This window comes from Polypterus senegalus, chromosome 9 (genome assembly GCF_016835505.1).
Source record: "Polypterus senegalus isolate Bchr_013 chromosome 9, ASM1683550v1, whole genome shotgun sequence".
Classification (NCBI taxonomy): domain Eukaryota; kingdom Metazoa; phylum Chordata; class Cladistia; order Polypteriformes; family Polypteridae; genus Polypterus; species Polypterus senegalus.
This window is the reverse complement of record NC_053162.1, coordinates 72,549,887-72,570,904: the sequence shown is the minus strand read 5'-3', so window position 1 is coordinate 72,570,904 and position 21,018 is coordinate 72,549,887. Positions and strand designations below refer to the sequence as shown.

General features: G+C 38.4%; 1 protein-coding gene across 6 annotated transcripts in view; it reads left to right on the top strand.

Moving 5' to 3' along the window:
- The window catches only part of piezo1 (piezo-type mechanosensitive ion channel component 1), a 376,673-nt gene that overhangs the window by 113,386 nt on the left and 242,269 nt on the right, over positions 1–21,018 (top strand). For all 6 annotated transcript variants that reach the window (XM_039763263.1, XM_039763264.1, XM_039763265.1 and 3 more), the window contains exon 3: positions 16,546–16,641. In XM_039763263.1, the coding sequence (XP_039619197.1) occupies positions 16,546–16,641 (96 nt within the window). The remainder of the gene's footprint in view (positions 1–16,545; positions 16,642–21,018) is intronic.

Below are 21,018 nucleotides of genomic sequence, written 5' to 3'. Positions count from 1 at the left end.
AGGACAGGTGCTGTTCAGACTTTTAAGTAAATGTAGCGTCACGCAAGAAGCATATCACGCGATAGAGCAGCTGCAAGTAAGCCCAGCAAGTAAGGGAGCGATGTGACAGACAGACAGGAACTTGAAACACACATTACAAAAACTTTTTTTTGCTTTTGGTCACCGGCCCCCTTTTTAAAAGCTGCGCTGACATCTTGTGACACCAACAACCCCAGCACCCTCAACAGAAAACCAAGCACTGCAGGGACTGCTGGGAGTTGCAGTTTCAAATTCTATTGGCTTCTTTTACCATCCCAAGCTGTGTTTTCTTCTACAGTTGCTTCCTGTTCTCCCTACAATACAGTATTGCCATGAAAAAAGGCATAAAAATTGCAGAGGATATTTGCGGTTTCCGCTAATAATTATTAGATAGGTTCTAAGGAAAAATCTGCAAATGACTGAGACTGCAAACTCTGAACCGCGACTTTGTGGGGGTCTACTGTACTTGTGTTTCTAAAAAAAAAAAATTGTAGATTTCCTAGACTAAGAAAGTAGATTAATTATTGTTGGATCTACTCGTAACAAAATCTTTTAAAATAAATTAAGTTGTATTTTATAAGCAAAATATTAAGCAGAATAGTAAGATTGAGGTGTGCTTTTTTTAAGCACAAGACCATTACCACAGTGTCAGCACATTGTTTTAAGTAGTGTTAAAGAAAATATATTTTTGCATTGCCCAAAAAAGGAAAAGGAATTGCATTGGAAATAATAATAAACAAAAGATTGAAATTATAACTTCATTCAAATGTTTAAAAAATGTTTAGAGTATGAAATTGTGAACATAGTATCATGAATAAAACCAAATTGTGAGCCGAGGGCATTATTACAATACAATACAATTTATTTTTGTATAGCCCAAAATCACACAAGAAGTGCCGCAATGGGCTTGAACAGCCCTGCCTCTTGACAGCCCCCCAGCATTGACTCTCTAAGAAGACAAGGAAAAACTCCCAAAAAACCTTGTAGGGAAAAATGGAAGAAACCTTAGGAAAGGCAGTTCAAAGAGAGACCCCTTTCCAGGTAGGTTGGGCGTGCAGTGGGTGTCAAAAAGAAGGGGATCAATACAATACAATACACAGAACAGAACAAATCCTTAATACAGCATAAAATAAAAATTTTAGAAGTACAGAATTTAACAGTAGATGATATGACATAATAGATTTGGATATTTTTAGAGTCCTGGAGACCTCATCCATCAAGCTGCCTCCCCATTTGGCCATTCCACGCTGAAACAGTGCTGCCAGCCAATCCGATGAAAGGTACCCTCTTTCCCATGATTCCTGCGATCCTCCATCAGGGATGACTTTACCATAGGCAGGCAAACAACTTGGCAGGTGGGCGTGGCACCAATGCCACATTTGAGTACCGAGAAAGAAACAGAATAGGTGAGGGTTAGTATACAAATATAACTATCATGTTACTTATGTTTTAGTGCTAATGACTAACAACAGAGATGCAGTATGTACAGTTAATCAGCAGCTCTAGTCAGGATATGCTAAACTGAAATAGTGAGTCTTCAGCGGGATTTAAAGGCTGAGACCGAAGGGGCATCTCTTATAGAAGCAGGAGACCATTCCACAGTTTAGGGGCCCTGTAACTAAAAGCTCGACCTCCCACTGTTATTTTATTAATCCTTGGAATCCTAAGACAGACCGGAATCTTGAGATCTTAATGTGCTCAGGTTTGTAAGTCATGATAAGTTCAGACAAGTAAGCCACCTTGGCCATTTAATGCTTTATATGTTAAAAGGAGGATTTTGAAATCTGCCCTAAATTAACTGGGAGCCAGTGTAAGATTTAAGAACTGGAGTTATGTGTTCATATTTTCTTGTTCTTGTAATAATTCTTGCAGCGCATTTTGGATTAACTGGAGGCTGTATAAGAACAGTTTGAACAGCCAGTGAACACCGCATTGCAGTAGTCAATCCTACTAGAGATAAATGCATGAATTAATTTCTCACAATCCTGTTTATTTAGAAAGCGCCTTAATTTCCTAACATTTTTAAGATGGAAAAACATGTTTTGGACAACTTTGTAATATGCTTTAAATGACATGCTAGAGTCAAAGATAACTCCTAGATTGCGGGCTGATTCAGTAAAATTAATTGGGATTCCAACTGAGTTAAATGACAAAATATTGCTGTGATCAGCGTCATTCCCTCCAACAATTAACATCTCTGTTTTATCTGTATTTAAAGACAAGTAGTTCTCATTCATCCATTCCTTTAATTCACTAACACAACTAATTAAAGACAACATCGGAGAAACTTCATTTGATTTAAATGAAAGGTATAACTGGGTGTCATCTGCATACAGTGAAAATTAACATTATGTTTCCTAATGAGAGATCCCAGTGGAAGCATGTAAAGTGAAAACAGTAAAGGTCCCAGTACTGAGCCCTGCGGACACCATATTGAACTTCTGTGTATAATGATGGAGTACTGTCAGCACATTTCTGTACATATTGGAATCGATTTGATAAATAAGAACTAACCAAGCGAGCACGGCCTGTAAGCCCAACATCATTTTCTAGCCTGTGCAGTAAAATAGAATGGTCAATGGTGTCAAATGCTGCACTTAAGTCCAACAACATAATTACAGTGGAGTTTCCTTCATCAGAGGATATCAGAATGTCATTTACAACCCGTGTTAGTGCCGTTTCTGTACTATGACCAGTGCGAAACCAGACTGGAATTTCTCAAATAAATTGTAATGCGTAAGGTGTGACTGAAGCTGACTGGCACTACTTTTCTAGTATTTTAGAGAGAAAGGTAAATTTGAAATAGGCCTATAATTATTTAGTATGTGTGGGTCTAGGTCTGACTTTTTAAGTAATGGTTTAATGACTGACACTTTTAGTGCATCAGGTACTGTGCCATGCAATAATGAACTATTGATAATTTTAGAATAGGTGCTGCAAGAACATCCATTGCACTTTTACTAGTTTTGTTGGCACTGGATCTAGGGAACAAGTAGTGGGCTTCATTTTAGAAATTAAAGTTAAGACTTCCTGCTCAGTTACAGGATTAAAATTACTAAAAGTGCTGAATGCAATGTGACAGGGTCTGCTAAGCTAGTATTTGGTTTGTACTGTGATGCTGAGATCTGGGATCTTATATTTTAATTTTCTCATTGAAGAAGTTCATAAAGTCTGTACTGCTAATATCTGTTGGTATTTTGCACTGTTGATCTGAATTTCCATTTGTTAATTTAGCCACTGTACCTGAGAATTTTTGTTATTGCTATCTATTATTGTAGAATAGTATTCTGAGTGAGCTTTAAAGAGGGCTTTTTATATTTATTAACACTCTCTGTCCATGCAATTTGAAAGACATGTAGCTTTGTTGTTCTCCATCTGCGCTCCAGTTTTGACACTCTAATTTAAGAGCTTGAGTGTTTTCATTAAACCAGGGAGAGTTTCTATGTGCTTTGATCACTTTTGTTTTAGGGGAGCCACTGTGTCCAGAGCATCTCTCAAGGTCACATTATAATGTGATGTTAGCTGATCTAAATTGTTTTCCACGTTTACATTTGATGTTAACTGATCTAAATGGTTTTCCACAATTACACTCGACTTACTCAAGGTATCTATAAATTTTGAAGCAGAATTACAATCTAGATGTTGCGCTGTCTTTGTTTTAATCTGTGAGTGTGTTGGAAAGGCTAAATCAAATGTAATTAAGTAGTGATCGGAAATAACTACATTTAATGGAGTAATATTTAAATTTTGAATTTCAACTTTGTAAGTTATAATTAAATCTAATGTGTGGTTATGATTATGAGTTGGACCTTTGACAATCTGAAAAAACAAAATAAGTAAAACATTTGCTAAAAGTGTCAGTTTCCACATCAATGTGTACATTAAAATCCCCATCAGAACTACGTGATCATAATTTATAGCCAAATCAGATAGAAGGTTGCTAAATTCAGTCATGAACAATGAATATGGCCCTGGTGGTCTGTAGACTAGCACTATAATTGTGTTGGAATCTGTTTTAATATTTAAAATGAATGCCTCAAAGGATGTAAAGTTGCCTAAATTTTTAGGAGTGATTTGCATTTTTTACAATGAATTATTCCTCCTCGACCAGAATCTCTAGACTTATGAAGGAGCAGTATCCATCTGGTGACGCCTCAGCTAGGGAACAGTGTCACATTTACTAAGCCAGGTTTCAGTAAGAAGACACAGATCAGATTTTGTACTTAATATATATCATTTACCAAAACAGCTTTAGTGCCAAGAGAGCGAATGTTCAATAAACAGCATTTAAAACTGCATGGTTCTTTCTGAACTGCTGATATATTTTTTGTTTTAATTTGAAGTAAATTTCTATTACAGATGCCCCTGGTGGAGGGTCTGGTTAAATCCCTTGGTCTTATTATATACCTTCTTTTTTGGTTATCAGTTAATTTAAGGTTTGTATCAAGACTAAATTTACTGGATGCCCCACAACAGGGATTATGGGTAACAGCTTCAGGAAAATAACAGGTGGGATAAGCAACAGCCTGTGATTTAAGATCACATGACTATGGCCTGGATGGTGTTCTGATGAGTCAACCAGGCAGTTTTGCTGCCATATTTTGGGATAATACATAAGATTCCCTCCAGTTAGGATGAAGACCATCTGGTTTGAAAAATCCAGGCCTTTCCCAAAAATCATCCTAATTGTTCACAAACGCTATGCTTTTATTTGGACACCAGGTTTCTAGCCAGCAGTGAAGGAAATGCAATCTGCTTTAAATCACATCCCTCTATATAATCTTGGTAAGGGACCAGATACAATTAAATTCCGACATTTTGTTTTAGCTTTGGTGCATAGAGATGAAGTTCCTCTTTAATACCTCAGATTGCTGTAAATAAATATGATTAGTGCCGACATGCAGTAATAAGGTAGATACTTCATCGTCAACAACATGGTCCATTGCGGTCCATTACACTCCTAATAAGTAAGTAATTTTGAGTTCACAGACCAAAATATACAAACATGAGATGAAACAGGGTTTCTTTTCCATAGCTTAGCATGCTGATGCAGTTTCATTTAATTTTTGCATCTCTCCAAAGTCTTCAAATAAATTTATTCACAGCTTGCTTTAGTTCTTTGCAGTTTGCAATCCTTCTTGGCCTCTCTGCATTCTAAATATATATGATACATTTATATATATATATATATATATATATATATATATATATATATATATACATACATACATGCACAAACACAGGGTGAGCCAAAATGAAGTACCACATTTCTCAAGATCATTGCACGAGGTAGAGGCAGCCGAGTGGGTTGGGGTCTTTTGATGGATGATTCATTCAGCAACATGCCTTGGTCCGTCAAAAAATCCATCATCACTACGCAACGTGCCTTACGAATGCTCTTCAGCATTCCTCCTAATGGGGACGTCCCAAATCGGAAAACAATTCTTCAGTGGGTGACTAAATTTAGACAGACGGGTACAAAATTGAACAGAAAATCTCCAGGCAGTCCTCGGACTGTGTGAACACCTGAAAACATCCAAGCTGTAAGGGCATCAATTTTGCAGTCTCCTAGGCATTCAGCGTGCAAACATGCTTTTGCCTTAGGCATTTCCAACACATCTTTGAGGAGGATTTTGCATGAGGACCTTAATTTCCATCCATACAAAATGATGGTAATGCAGGGATCACTGAGAGAGACTGGGAGAGCCGTAAAGAGTTGTGCACGAACATTCTGCAAAATGTTAATTGAGATGCCATCATCATGTGCAGCAATGAGGCACATTTCCATTTGAATGGTAGCGTAAATAAGCAAAACATTTGCTATTGGGCTGAAACCAACCCTCGTGAACTTCATCAGAGACCCCTGCACAGTGAGCATGTTACAGTTTGGAGCGCTGTTGCAGAATTTGGCATTGTAGGCCCTTAGTTTTTTGAGGGGGGAACAATGGTCACCATTACTTCAGAACATTACATTTGGAAAAAATGGATATGGTGGATGCCTGGTTTCAACAGGATGGAGCAACAGCTCATGTGGCGTGGAAATCCATGCAAGTTTTGCAGGAGATGTTCCCGGGGAAGCTGATCTCCCTGTACGGCAATGTCCGGTGGCCTTTACATTTGCCTGATCTCGCTCTGTGCAATTTCTTCTTGTGGGCCTATCTCAAGTAGAAGGTATATAAACATAGACTTCAAAACTTCGAAGCCCTCAAGGATGCTATTTGCCATGAAATTGCCGATACTACCCTTGAAATGGCCAAACGAGTCATGCAAATGTTCAGAAATTGTCAGTGTATCGCTAATGATGGCCACTACCTTGAAGACATCATTTTTAAAAAAACAGTGAAAAAATCTATTTTGTATATCCTTTCTTGTGTCGTAATGAAATTTATTTTGTAGAATAAATGTTTGAAATGCGGTACATCTTTCTGGCTCACCCTGTATACAGTGGAACCTCGGTTCACGACCATAATTCGTTCTAAAACTCTGGTCGTAAACCGATTTGGTCGTGAACCAAACCAATTTCCACCATAGGATTGTATGTAAATACAATTAATCTGTTCCAGACTGTAAAAACTGTATGTAAATATATATTTTTTTACTTTTTAAGCACAAATATAGTTAATTATACCATAGAATGGACAGCGTAATAGTAAACTAAATGTAAAAACATTGAATAACACTAAGAAAACCTTGAACAACAGAGAAAACTAACACTGCAATAGTTCACGCTATAGTGCTAGGAACCACTTGCTAAAAACATTTTTTTTTTAATGAGTTTTAAGCACAGGGAAAAAAATGAACATTTGAAAAATCTGTAATTTAATAAACCACCAAGAAAAGAAACATTGCCACAATGCACGCTATGAACCGATCGCTGTAAACAGGACTGAAAACGGAAACAAGCCTTTTCTACCTTATGCGTCCAGCCCTCCCTCTCTCGCTCGCTCTCTCTTTCGTGTGTGCATGTGTCTCTCTTTCGCGAGCCTGGAGCACCTATGTGTGTCTCTCCCTCTATTGCGCTCCTGTGTGTGCGCCTCTCTCTCGCGCACCTGTGTGAGTGTGCCTCTCTCGTGGGCCTGTGTGTGTTTGTGCCTCTCTCTCGCGTGCCTCTGTGTGTGTGAGTCTCTCTCTCTCCCGCGCCTGTTTGTGTGTGTCTCTCGCGCACCTTTGTGTGTGTGTGTGTTGCACTCTCTCTCTCTTTCTTGCTCGCTCGCTCGCTGCACAGGAAATGCACAGGGAGAGACTGAACATGTACTAACCAAAAGGGAAACTGGCTTGTTCGTATACTGAGTGTGTGGTCATGAACCGAGGCAAAAGTTTGGCTAACTGATTTGTACGTGTACCGAGATGTTCGTGAACTGAGGTTCCACTGTACAGTATATAGTAATGTCTGGGTGAACAGACTGAGATGACAGAAGAAAGGTTGGGCTGCCAAACCTTCCCTTTAATGAACGTGAAAAAAAAATTAAAGATTTGTGCTCTCAGCATTCTACTACCAAAGCTTTCTAACCTAACGTATTGTAATTCAGTGGGAGCTCTGTCTCTGTTGAAGTCCTGGTCCACAATAAGCACCTCCTTTCAGGGACCACCCATTTTTATGGTCTCCAGGGAGGAAAGGACAGGGCCTTCTCCAGGCCTTGTGAGGGGTACTAAGCACCGTCTTTGGACACCTTGTTGGATCTGTGGTGAAGAGGTAAGAAGTGGTTAGTGCCAGTGTCCCTTCTTGTCTGCAGGTGGTACTGCTTACTGTTAAAAAGCCTGGAAGGTGGTCCCCAGATGCAAATTGTGTGATTATAAATATAGAAATGCTCTTTAAAAAAAAAAAAGTAAAAACTTTGGTTGGGTGTTTGTTCCAGCTAATGTAAGGTAAACACTTCCATTTAGATGCAAAAATTAACTTTAAATATGCCTTTAAAATGTTATGGAATTGATTCCCTGATATTTTAGCTGTTATGATACAGTAAAATCTGATCTGATTCAAGCTGGAAGTGCAAGAACACTTATTGGGAATGATATACTATAATTCAAGTTAGACCTGGGTATTTTGTGAAATTTCTACAATATCCCTAACTCCCTTAGTTCTGATGACAATGGATTAATAATATATAGTAGTACAGTATATCTTCTGCATGATAAGATACTTCTGTCCATGCAGTCCTCCAAATATCTTTAGTTTATTAATGTAAATGAGGTTTAACAACAGTGGCAAAGAATTGGTTCTGTATTATAAAGCACAATTTTCAAAGATTTTATAATTAACACAAACAGTTGTAGATTACAATAGTTTAATCCACACACAAAAAGTGGGTCCATACCCAATGTTATGCTGTATAGTAGATAATATGCTAATTTCACTGTGAAAGGTTTTTTTAAGTTTAAAAAGATAACCTTATCTTGGGAAGCTCAGTGGCTACAAAAGAATATATTGTATTGAGTACTCATCAAAAATGTGAAAGTGTCTTCCTTTAGCAAATCCTATTTGATTTTGTAAAATTATAGGCAATTTTGTACTGAACTGTTAGTGACATAAAATGAATGAAAGTCTAACACCTTTGTTAAAGATGCAGCTTAATTCTTATATAGCAGTTTTTCACTAAGAAATAAAATCTTACTGAACCAAATGCGAGAAGTGAATAAAAAATGTAAGAATGCCTCAAGCTCAATTGTTTCTGGAAAATTAGGAACTCTGCCAATTTTTGGGAAGAGCTATTCATCCATTGCAAAGGAGTGCAGAATTCCAGCAGGAGTACATTTATAACCTGTCTCATTAGTAACAAATATTTTAAACATTAGCAGATTTGACAAGGTGGTGCAAAATCACATTGCACAACAAAGCAGATGATTTGGCTAATACTGCAAGAATGCAGTGAAGGCATCAAGTGTAGACTAAGAAAAAGGGGGATGGGGGAGGGTAGTAGAGAACAGATACTATTTGCTGTTTTGCAAACTAAGACTGTTGTGTGGAGTGGGAATGTTCCTCCTGGGACTTTAATTTCCTCTTTCAGTCCAAAAACATGCTGATTGATTGGTATTTCTAATTTAGGCTTAGTGTTTGTTTATATCTTTGTTGTAAGCAATAATAGGTTAAATAACTGTGGAGATAGCATCTGCTTCTGCTGCGTGTGAGTTTTTTTTCCTGAAACGTCTGTTAAGGACGTTTAAATAGGTTAAGAAGAATGACAATTGCAGACAAGTGTGCGGCATGTGGTATATTTCTTGCAGTAAACCAACAGCAACCTGTTTTAAGCCAAATGTAATACAATATATTGTCAACAGAAAGAAAAGGCTAAAATAACTAATGATGCTAGAATCACATTGCCTGGTTTTGCAATCTTTGTATGTCAAATAAAATACTGATGTTTGTTTTTGATCACTGTAAATGCTCTTGATACAAGAAAGTTTGCCTACTGTAATGCTTTTTAACAGCAAAACTATTCCAAAGCAGGTTTAAACAACAACATTTATTTATATAACACATTTTCATACAAATAATGTAGCTCAAAGTGCTTAATATGTAGCTCAAAGTGCAAAGATGTATAGGTGCATGTTAATGCATTATGACCCATCTCTTTAAACCTTGGGACAGCCTAATTAATATAAAAATAATATACTTTTAAGGTACCAGCACCTTTTTGTTATTTTAAATTAGCACTTTAATTAGTCCCTAATTACACTTGTAAACTTCTCTGTAAGATCCATTTGTCCATGCATTTTCATTGCCTGCTTAGTCTAATGCAAAATCACAGGTATCTTAATCCAGTTCTATCAGGACAAAATAAGATCTTTAATAGGTTGCTAGTCCATAGTGTAGCACACGTACACTATTCTCAGTTAACCATTTAAATAGGCTATATGCACACTCTCTTCCGGATTCTGAGTCAGCCGGCTGCTGCACTTCCAGCACTGATATCAAAATGGACTAGCTGTGGTGTTTTTCTACCTGAATGCTTCAAGACGTGTCCGGACTTAAAGTAAATGATGCAAGTTGCATTATTCAAATGATGTTCCAAAAGTCTGGAACTAAAAAGGAGAAGGGCAGTAAACTATATGTTTCAAGCAACATTTATGAAGGTAAAATCCAAATGTATTAAAACATGGGGCAAATATGTGATTACATTAGGCTTCTTAAAAAAACAGAATTTCAGTAATTAGTCATTAAACTTTATCCAGGGACAGATGAATATGTATGTAAGTTTAATACTGCAATGGTGCTGAACAAGTTATATCAGCCAGGGATGATTCACCAAAAGAATGAGCTATCATTACATTATCAATAGCAGGTGCGCCTATAAAAACAGCAACTCTGCGCAGCTACACACGCTTTTTCTTAGTAATGTGGCAAAAGGCAAGCATTCCTTTTAAGGATAGCGAGCCGCCTCAAAGAGCCATGAAAAGAGGAGTGAATCCATCCATTGTGGCACTTGCATGAGCCTGCTGGACATCTTACCTTGGAAAATAGTGAATGCCTCTGTCTTAGCCAGGAAAACTGTGAATGCCAAACCTCTTCTTCATTGTAAGGGTCATATTTTCATCAAGCATTAGGTCAACAACTGCTGGATCTGGAGCTGAAGCTCAGTTGTAGTTGTTGAGGATTTTATCATCCTCATCCTCGCCCGGTGCATCATCTTTTGTTGGTTGCTCTCTCCTCTCCAAAACCCCCTGGTCTTGAAAGTGGAACGGAGAAGTTGTTCCACTCAAACAACGCAGGAACCCCTTCCTTCTTCAACAGTCGCTGCCTGTCTCAGACACTGGTTTGTGAAAATCCTCTTTTTTTTAAAATGCCGGCTACAGGCTTGGGTAACTGTAAAGCTCTCTTTCTCTCCAAATGGTGATCCATTTAGATCAGTTTCTGCATCGGGGGAAACGTATGAAAAATAAATACCTTGTACTTACTGGAAGCTCGACATAAAGGTACACAACAGTGTTCAGCTGTGGAGGTATCTGTACACTGAAACGCTCGCCACTAAACAAAAATCTCAAGTACAGTATGGTCAGTGGAAGTGACTGAACTGGCTGAGATTTCATCAGAAGTATGTCAGCACTACTTTGTGCATATAGCCTATTCAGTTACCCAACAGAGATTTTCTGCAGTTCTTGTAATTTTAAATTTGGCCACAGGGTGTCCTCACTGTTAATAGCCATGCTTTGTAGTGAAGTATGAAATTACATAGCTTAATCTAGAAAAGCACAGAGGGGAAAATGGTTGGTTAAGAAGAAATCAACCTGGCTTCAAAGCAAATGCGCATGGTGAACTAAACAGTTTAACCAGTTATTTGTTGCCTAAGCAGGAAGGTGGTTGTTGCGAAAGAGTCACAAATGATAAATTCACATAATCATTTATGCTCAGCAGACTACACAAGTTTAACCAATGCTGCTAGACCAAGCGATAAAGGTTAATTTCACCAGCCATTAATTATTGGTGATTTTAAATTTAGAAAAAGCACAAAATATATGCAGGACTGTGTGAGAAGTACAAAGTGGTAACACAGTCATTTTACATGATTTATTTGAATAAATTAAGGTTGCTTTACGCAATCTCTCTTATGTATTATTCTAAAGCATACGTTTTATTTTTGCTAAGCCACATATATCAGTCTTCAACACCACCAAAATGGCACACCTGTACAGAAAGTGGTCCTTTATAGCCTGAAGTTAAGTTTTAATAATCTGTGCAAAATTCTTTTTGGAGCAGTGACTGTGATATGTTAACCGTCGATTGCACCAATAAACTGCGCCACTTACCTTGTGGGAAGCTGATGGTGCTTTCTGATCAGCTCAGCAGGAGACATACAACACTCATTCTAAATGCACTCGTGGATTGATTCCTAAAGGACTGGATAAGGTGGCAAGAGAGTGTTCTGTCTTCTCTTAATAATTTATGTTGCAAACATCTTTTGTGAGTTTTAAATATCAGTAAAAATGTAAATCGTACTCAACAGCACACCTAACACATTAAACCTTTCAATGGTTGTCAAATTGCTAATTGGCATGTTGCCAGGTAAAATGAAATTGGATTTGTATCTTTTTGCAAAAGATGAATTATTGTTTGTAGTGTAATTGCAATTTCTTTATAGTGTTTATAGCCTGTTTGTGTACATTCAGGATAGAAGAGAAGTGCATAGTGCAAACAGGGTATTTTTGACTTGTTTCTTCAGATGACTAAAGACATTGGCAAAAGAACGTGTATCAGTTGGCACAAGCCAAGACTACATCAGAGCAACCTACTGCTCAGCATAAATTATGCTTTTTGGTGAAATAGGAACCATTCAATTTAAATATATTGTTCACGTAGCGTATTTTAAGAGAATAGTCAAAAAGAATATTAAAAATGCATGAAGAGAATTATGGGGACTCTGGAATGAAATGTGATTTTTTAAAATAGAATATGGAAGGTAATAGAATGTAGAATGAGTGAGTACATACTGAGTGTGTAAATGTAATAATATGCAGCAAAAATCTTGGAAAAAAGACATAGCAATTCCACTCACACAAACCTTTACAAATGTACATGTTTGTTTGATTTTAAATAAGTTGTTTTGCTTTGACATTTTACTTATCTACATATTCAAAATCAAACTCATTTGATGCAGCTATTCATTTCCATTTGTGCTGGGATGAGACTCGCAATGTTTTATTTCATTCAGCATGTTTTCACTAATGTGTTCCCTCTTGAATTTGCAGCCATCTCTTGCCATTTTAAGATTTTGGCTTTTTTCTCCCATTTGGCATTCCTAAATAAATCTTACTGATATTGCTATTTGCCTTTTATTTCGTCTGTGGTGTCATCAGTAATGTAATTTCTATAGTCTTTTATTGTGTTTTTATGCATTGCGTTGTACATTTAACTTTAACATTTTAGAAAAATTGTTCATAGTATATAGTGGATGTGATAATAATAATTTTGTTACTACTATAAGGCAGGAGTTCCATAGCAGCTGCATTTGCTGCTTGTAACGATTAAAGTAAAAACCATGCTGAGCTTCCTATCAGTCTGGCAAATGAGTCAGACCTCCCATCTACAACCAACATCAGTGTTATAGGGAAAAAGGCCCTAGTAGCTCTGCAGGTAACAGGCAGGACTCTGTTGGCAGTACAACCAATGTCTGCCAGCAAAGCCTGCAGAGTGTTTTTTTCAATTTCACAGTTGAAGCTGAATCAATTAAAGTAGTTGGAAATTGCTGATGATTGATCATGTTTATTTGTGAAATGCTTCACAAAAACCTGGGCATCCAGCACCCAGCAGTTTTTCAATTATATGTCAGTCGTGCCGATGACAGATTTGAGGTCAAATATAGGACAGCAAAGCACCACATTTCTGCTGTTATTCCGATGTTCCTCCCACAACCTAAAAAATTTACACTTTAGATTATTTGGCAGCACTGATTTAGTCCAGAACGAATGAGTGCAGTTGTTTTTGTGAGTGTGTACTTCGCTGTACTAGTTCCTTGTGTATGTTTATTTCCTGCCTTGTACCTGCTGCTGCTGCTGGATTGTGTTTCGTACCCAATTACTCTGAGTTGAATTAATTGTCTTTATTGTTTTATGATCAGTTCTTATTTTAGTTCAGGAGATTAAGGAGCCTTAATTGCAAACACTTTAACGTCCAATCAATTCCATATGTAACTACAAAGCATTTAATTTACTTTTTAAGTACAGTATAAGCACTATTTACTGAAGAAATAGGAAACGATACCTGGATACAATGTATGACATTAGTCTCTGAATAATGACCTAAATATAGAGACTGATAAATTAGAAAAGAAGTAAAATATATTGAAAACACAAAAAAGTATTAACTCTCTTGATTTTGACCTTGGTATGTTTTTAATTTATGTCCTTATTGGATGCCTTGTTTTTTTAAAATAACAGTGGCTTTCTTATTCCTGACCCTAAATCTTAATTACAATTCAGTGATCTTAAAGAAAAATATATTTGTTACTATTTTGTTTGCACAACTTAATTATGACAACTGGCATGTACTTATAAAAAAAACACATATTATGACTTATTATATTGTACTTTATAGTATGATTGATAATGTTTTTGAAGTGGTATGACATTTGCAAATTTGCAGATTATTTTAGAATACGGTATGTTCACATTGAAAACCAAATGTAAATTGAAGTTTCATCTGTCTTTTAAATATACCGTAATTATAGCTTTAGTTTATTATGTTTTAAATTCTCTTTTATACAGTGTATTTTAGCTACAAGAGAACTGACTGCTCCTCTGAAAACACCCCCAAATATTCTCAAATACAATCACATCTGACATCTAATTTCTCGCTTTACTATCATTTGTTACATAGTTGATAGTAACCTTAGACATATTATAAAGGTGTCTCTGCTGTTTGCTTTATGTCGCATAAAGTGTGGAGAGTTTTTAAAAAAAAAAAAAAATCATGAATAAGTGGAAGACTGAATGACTGAACATTAGACATGTAAGCTAGTTACATAGAATATTAGTCTGAATTGAGTTTGGTCATAGTAATCTAGTCAGGCTTGTGTCGAGGGCACCTCATAAGTGGTATAAGCTGGCATGCCATTGCTTGGCAGAACCAGTTAGTTTTCAAGAGCACATAGCAGTGTGCTCAAAAATAACTTGCCAGGGGATGCTTTTTATATTTATTAGCTTTCATCAACAGTGTTTTAGAATTTGTTTGTTAGAGATACATTTTCACTTCACCACTATTACTTACCATTAGTAATAAGAATATAATTTTGTACAGCATGTATAGTGCCAGTGTTCAAGTCCCTAAATGTTTTCCTGGCATCTGGCATCAGTTACGTAAGAGGGATGACAGAAATGTTACTCTTGTATTTCTTGAACAAAATCCTTTCCTATGGAGCATTTGGTTTAAATGAGCAATGCTACAGTCGTGGCCAAAGGTTCTGAGAATGACACAGGTATTGGTATTGGCAAAGTTCAGTGCTTCAGTGTTTTCAGATCTTTTTATCTGATGTTTCTATGGTATGCTGAAGTTTCAAAGGCTTTTATTGACAAGTACAATACATTTATGCAAAGAGTCAATATTTACAGTGTAGGCCCTTATTTTTAAACACCTCTGCAATTTGCCCTGGCATGCTGTCAATCAACTTTTTGCCAAATCCTGACTGTTTGTCAGAATTTGGGGTTTTTTTTTTATTCACCCAACTTTTGAGGATTGACCACAAGTTCTAAATGGGATTAAGTTTTGGGGAGTTTCCTGGCCATGGACCCAAATTTTCGATGTTTTGTTCCCCGAGCCACTTAGTTATCACTTTTGTCTTATGGCTTGATGCTCCATCATGCTGGAAAATGCAGTGTTCGTCATCAAACTATTCTTGGATTGTTGGGAGAAGTTACTCTCGGAGGATGTTTTGGTACTATTCTTTATTCATGGCTGTGTTCTTAGGCAAAATTGTGAGTGAGCCCACTCCCTTGGCTGAAAAGCAACCCCACAAATGAATCGTCTCAGCATGCTTTACTGTTAGCATGACACAAGACTGATGGTAGCGCTCAACTGTTCTTCTCTGGACAGTCTTTTTCCCGGATGCCCCAAACAATTGGAAAGGGGTTTCATCAGAGAAAATGACTTTACCCCAGTCCTCAGCAGTCCAATCCCTGTACCTTTTGCAGATTATCAGTCAGTCCTTGTTGTTTTTCTTGGAAAGAAGTGGCTTCTTTGCTGCCTTTCTTGGAAAGAAGTGGCTTCTTTGCTGCCTTTCTTGGAAAGAAGTGGCTTCTTTGCTGCCTCTCTTGGAAAGAAGTGGCTTCTTTGCTGCCTCTCTTGGAAAGAAGTGGCTTCTTTGCTGCCCTCCTTAGAGAAGTGCCTTCTTTGCTGCCCTCCTGAGAGAAGTGCCTTCTTTGTCGCCCTCCTTAGAGAAGTGGCTTCTTTGCTGCCCTTCTTGACAGCAGGCCATCCTCCAAACGTCTTCGACTCACTATGCTTGCATATGCACTCACACCTGCCTGCTGCAGTTCCTGAGGACGCTGTGCACTGGTGGTGCCCCGATCCCACAGCTGAATCAAATTTAGGAGACGGTCCTGGTGCGTGCTGGACTTTCTTGGGCTCCCTGAATCCTTCTTCACAACAGCATTGGAAATAGTTTGTTTGGGATTAAGTTCATTTTCATGGCAATTCATCTGATCACCCTTCATAGCATTCTGGAGTATATGTAAATTGCCATCATAGAAACTGAGGCAAATTTTGTGAAAATTAATATTCTCAGAACTTTTGGCCATGACTTTACAGCCCTATTTAATTTGCCAATAATGTGCATTTTGTAACCTTAAGTTGTTTTCTGGCACTGGTTTAGAACATTAGAACAATCTACATTGGATGAGAACAGGCCATTTGTCCCAACAAAGCTTATCAGTCCTATTCACTTAATTCTTCTTTTTAAAAAACGTCATGTTTAGTTTTGAATGTCCCTAAACTTTACTGTCTACCACTCCACTTGGTAGCTTATTCCAAGTGTCTATGGTTCTCTATTTAAAGTAAGTAACCTACATTAGTACTAATTTTTTTTTCATTTTTCTTTCCAGCTTGTTTATTCCGGTATAATGCCCTATCCTTAGTATATTTCCTCTTTCTTCTTCTGCTGCCATGGTTCCACGGACCAAATTTACACACTGTTCAAGGTAAGGTGACTGTTTTGTTGCTTTGCACTAAAAGACAAATATGCTCTTTAAGGATAACATTTTTTTCCAAGTCATGAAAAGATTTTGCAGTGTACCTGCTGAATAACAGTGCCTGTCATTTAGATGTGTGATCTCTCCCTTTATTTATAGGTCTTTGATTATTTACCAGTTGTGAAATATTTGTGTACATATGAGAAGCAAGTGAAAAACACCATAAAGTTTCTAATTTTAAAGCTACAGCTACAGTGTGACTTGAATTGGGAACGAGTACACACTCAATATTCATTCCATGTGCCTATTTAATTTTAATGGTCTTTAAAATGTGTATGTACTATGGAAATAAAGAACACAAAAACAGAAAAATATTTGGGATAGCCACCCCTTATACTTCAAAAAGTAGGTTTGTAGCAAAGGCATCTTTACAGGTTGGAGTCCAATACAGAACTGAATAACACTAATAGAAATGGTGGTTATATAGGTGAACTGGAGGAAATGATGTCAGAAAGGCCGGAAACAGACGTAATGTCCTTAGACTTGGATTGGATTTCTTTTGACTAGTCTGCAGAGGAAACTGATAAAGAGTAAGTGAACACTGCCATTCCTTGGTCTAGCATGAAATTGCAATCATTCAAGCCCTTAAGCTGCCTCCCATGTGCATGTCTGTGACACAGCCTAAGCCTAGACCCATTTGGTTGAGCAGCCTGAACCGAGAGGTTGTGAATCTGAGAAAGAGCATTGGCATTGGCGTGGAGAGATCTACGGTGATGAATGACCGAAAACGTCTAAGACTGGAAGTGTAAAAACCACCTTGTGACTCTCAGGTTCGACTCCATATGTAACACCTTCCACTTTAATGGGGCATGGTCAGTAACTAGGGTAATCTCAAGGCCTAAGAGGTAATACCTTAGCTGCGTAATTGCCCATTTGATCACCATAGCCTCCTGCTCCACTGCCACATACCTGCTCTCCTGGTCCAACAGTTTCTGGCTCAGGAACACAATGAGGAATTTGACACTGTCGATGCTCTGGCTTAGCACAGCACCAAGACCTGTGTCTGAAGCTTCTGTCTGGAGGATAAAATGCAAAGAAAAATCAGGAGCTTTTAATACTAGTACTGACATTGGGGCCTACTTTAGGTCACTAAATGCAGCTTCTGCTTTTTAATCCCATACCACACTGTTTGGGGCCCTCTTCTTTGTTAAATTAGTCAAGGGCGCTGCTCTGCCAGTGAAACGGCACAAAACAGGGTACAAACCATCATTAGTACCCTGCCATGTCCCGAGAAAGGCATGGACTTGCTTATTGGTCTTTGGACGGGGAAAGTTGTGTATGGCATCAACTTTTGAACACTGCGGTTTCACCTTACCTTTGCCTACCAGGTAACCTAAACATTTATCTTTGGTCAATCCAAAGAAATATTTCCTTGAGTTGATGCAAAGGCCAGCCTTACATAGTGTATTGAGTACTGCTCAAACCTGCTGTAGGTGATCCTTCCATGTCCTGGAATAGATGACAACATCATCCATTTAGGCAGCTCTATAAGAATTATAGGGATGGAGCACTCTATCCACCAGATGTTTGAAGGTTGTAAGGGCCCCATGTAACCCAAATGGAATGACACAATACTGCCAACATAGTCTTGACCTGGACAGAGTTTGTTAAAGGAACCTGCCAGTAACATTTTGTCACATTAAGCATGGTCAAAACTCTGCTTTGCAGAGTCACTCAAGGATGTTGTCCTCTTGCAGCATCAGGTAAGCGTCAAACTGTGAAACCTGATTGAGCCGAAGGAAGTCATTGTAAAACTCGCATCAGGCGTAGTCACCAAGACAATGGGACTGGACCAGGGATTATGACTCTCCTCTATCATACCTAAGTCCAGCATACACTTGATTTCAAGTTGCACCTCTTTCTGTTTTGCCTCTGGGAGTCGATACGGGCGTTCTCTGACAATCACCCTGGGTTTTGTCACAATGTCAGGTGCAATCAGAGAGGTATGTCCCGGTCTCTCACTTACCACGGCGGGCACAGATAGGATAATTCTTCCATCTCCTGTTGTTGATGGGCTGTCAAAGTGGGTCAGAAGTTAAGTGTTGTTTTCCAAGCAAAGTATAAACAGGGCTGTTCGGAGGAGGAACCGGGATTCCTATCCTTCCACGGTATCAGTAGGTTAACCCGTTCGCTCAGTTGACAGTTTGGTTGCTTTACCAGATAATCAACCAGATTAATAACTTTGTTAGGGTCTTGACCCTGAGCCAACAATTCAGAATGTGAGGTGGGCACTAGGACCATGATGTGATCTCCTGGGTGGAATTCCTGAAGAGCCAGGGGTGGGAGTTGATTTGTTTTCAATCTTATTTTTGTAAAAATTGATTTATTTGTATGAAATATTGTGTGATAGCAATAAAATAAAAAAAAGGAATTCCCGAAGAGCCATGCCACGGTCATAATTACGGGCCTGTGATATTTACACCTTTTACTTGCGTTCCTTAAGGATAGCCAGAATTTTTCCAAATCTATTGCGTAATTTTGTGATACAGTATATTCTAGTATATTTGTGGATGGGCAGGAATCTTCCTCCCAGCCTTCTTTTAGAATGTCAAAAATGCCGTGGGGTTGTCACCCATATAACAACTCAAAGGGTGAGAAACTCGTGGAGGCTTGAGGGAATTCCCGATAGGTAAATAATGAGCCCAGTCCCTTCCGTCCTCGTTGACCACCTTGCGTGACATTTGTTTTAGGGTCTGGTTGAACCTTTCCACTAAACCATCGGTTTGAGGATGATACACCATGGTTTTTAAATGCTTTATTTGGAGTAATGTAGCTGTTTCCCTGAACCTCTCCGAGGTAAAAGTTGTCCCTTGGTTTGTAAGGACTTCTCTAGGGATGCTGACTCTTGCAAAGACCCCTACCAACTCCCATGCAATTGCTTTTGTAGTAGCTGTATGTATAGGGACAGCTTCAGGATACAGGGTATCATAATCTACAAGGATTAAAATCTATTTTGTAAATTATCTAAACTGTTTTGGGACTCCCTCTAACAGGAGAACACACTGAAGAGCACCCCGAAGCATGATCCCCGCATCTGTGGAAGACATCTTATCTGTCACCAGGGCAACCACAGGCTAAATAAACTGGTTTTACTAAGGTACCAAGACAGCCTCATGTTTTAGGTGCAAGACAGGGACTCGCACGTCACAATTTATGCTCTCTAACTGAAGGCTGTAGAGGTCCAACCAGATCTACCCTGATTTTTTCAAAGGGAACATCCATAAAGGGAATGGGGACTAGTGGAGCACTGTCCTTTTTAGGAATTTGACACAATTGACACTTTGGACAGGAAGTGGAATACCGTTAAACTTCTTTACTAATCCCCGGCCAGTAGAATCGGAGCTTAATGCACTCGAGTTTTTTCATTCCCCAAGTGCGCTCCCAGGAGGTGGGTGTATAATAATTCACAGACCTGCCACTTGTAAAGCTGCAATACTAGCAACAATGTCCGAATCTCCCATTAAAGCTTGGGTACCTGATAGAGAAAGTTATTATGTAGTACAAAGTGAGGCCCTGTGGCATGGGATGTTGTGTGCGTTGGACATTTACTGCATTATTTGCAAACTTGAGGGATTCATCGTTCCACTGCTCCCTTTTAAAAGAGGCCGGAGTTTGCCTGAATTGAAGCTGTAATCTAGAGAGATGGTCAGGGTCAACCTCAAATGGCATAGTTTCATCCCAAGACATCGATGGCAATGTAAAGGAAGTCTCATCCCGCGATGTTCCAGAAGTCACCACATCAAACTCCAAGGCCATGTGACTCCTTGGGGTGAACTATCCCCATCTGTTACTAGACCCAAAACGTTTTTCAGAGTGGTTTGTGAAAAATCACTTTTACTATTACACCAGTCTCACCCCAAAAATCACTGAGAAAGGAGACTTCAGGAGGGCCGCTGCAATGAGTGTCTTTAGCAAGCCTTCATAGACTTGTGGATATAGGTCAGACTGGTTTTGCCTTTCAACTGTTTTCACGGTAACACAAAATGGCGTGCAACAATGGAAATGTTGCTGCTGGAATCTATCAAAAAGCCTTCACCCTCTGCCCATTAACTATTACCACCACTGTTTAAGAAAGAGACAGAGGATTAGCAAGTACACAATACCCTTCTCCCTTTGCCCAGCTACAGTCCATGGGCTCACCATTTTGAGGGCAGTAGGGGATGGTCCCCTACTAGCAGAGGTTAGCAGAGAGAATCAACACTCTTTAGATGAACATCCTTTGAAAGCTTCTTTTTCTATTTCAAACTATCCCTATATACATTAACAAATCTTTTTAAGAAATTAGATTCAATCATAGCCTCATTTATTTAGAATTTGAAACATCCA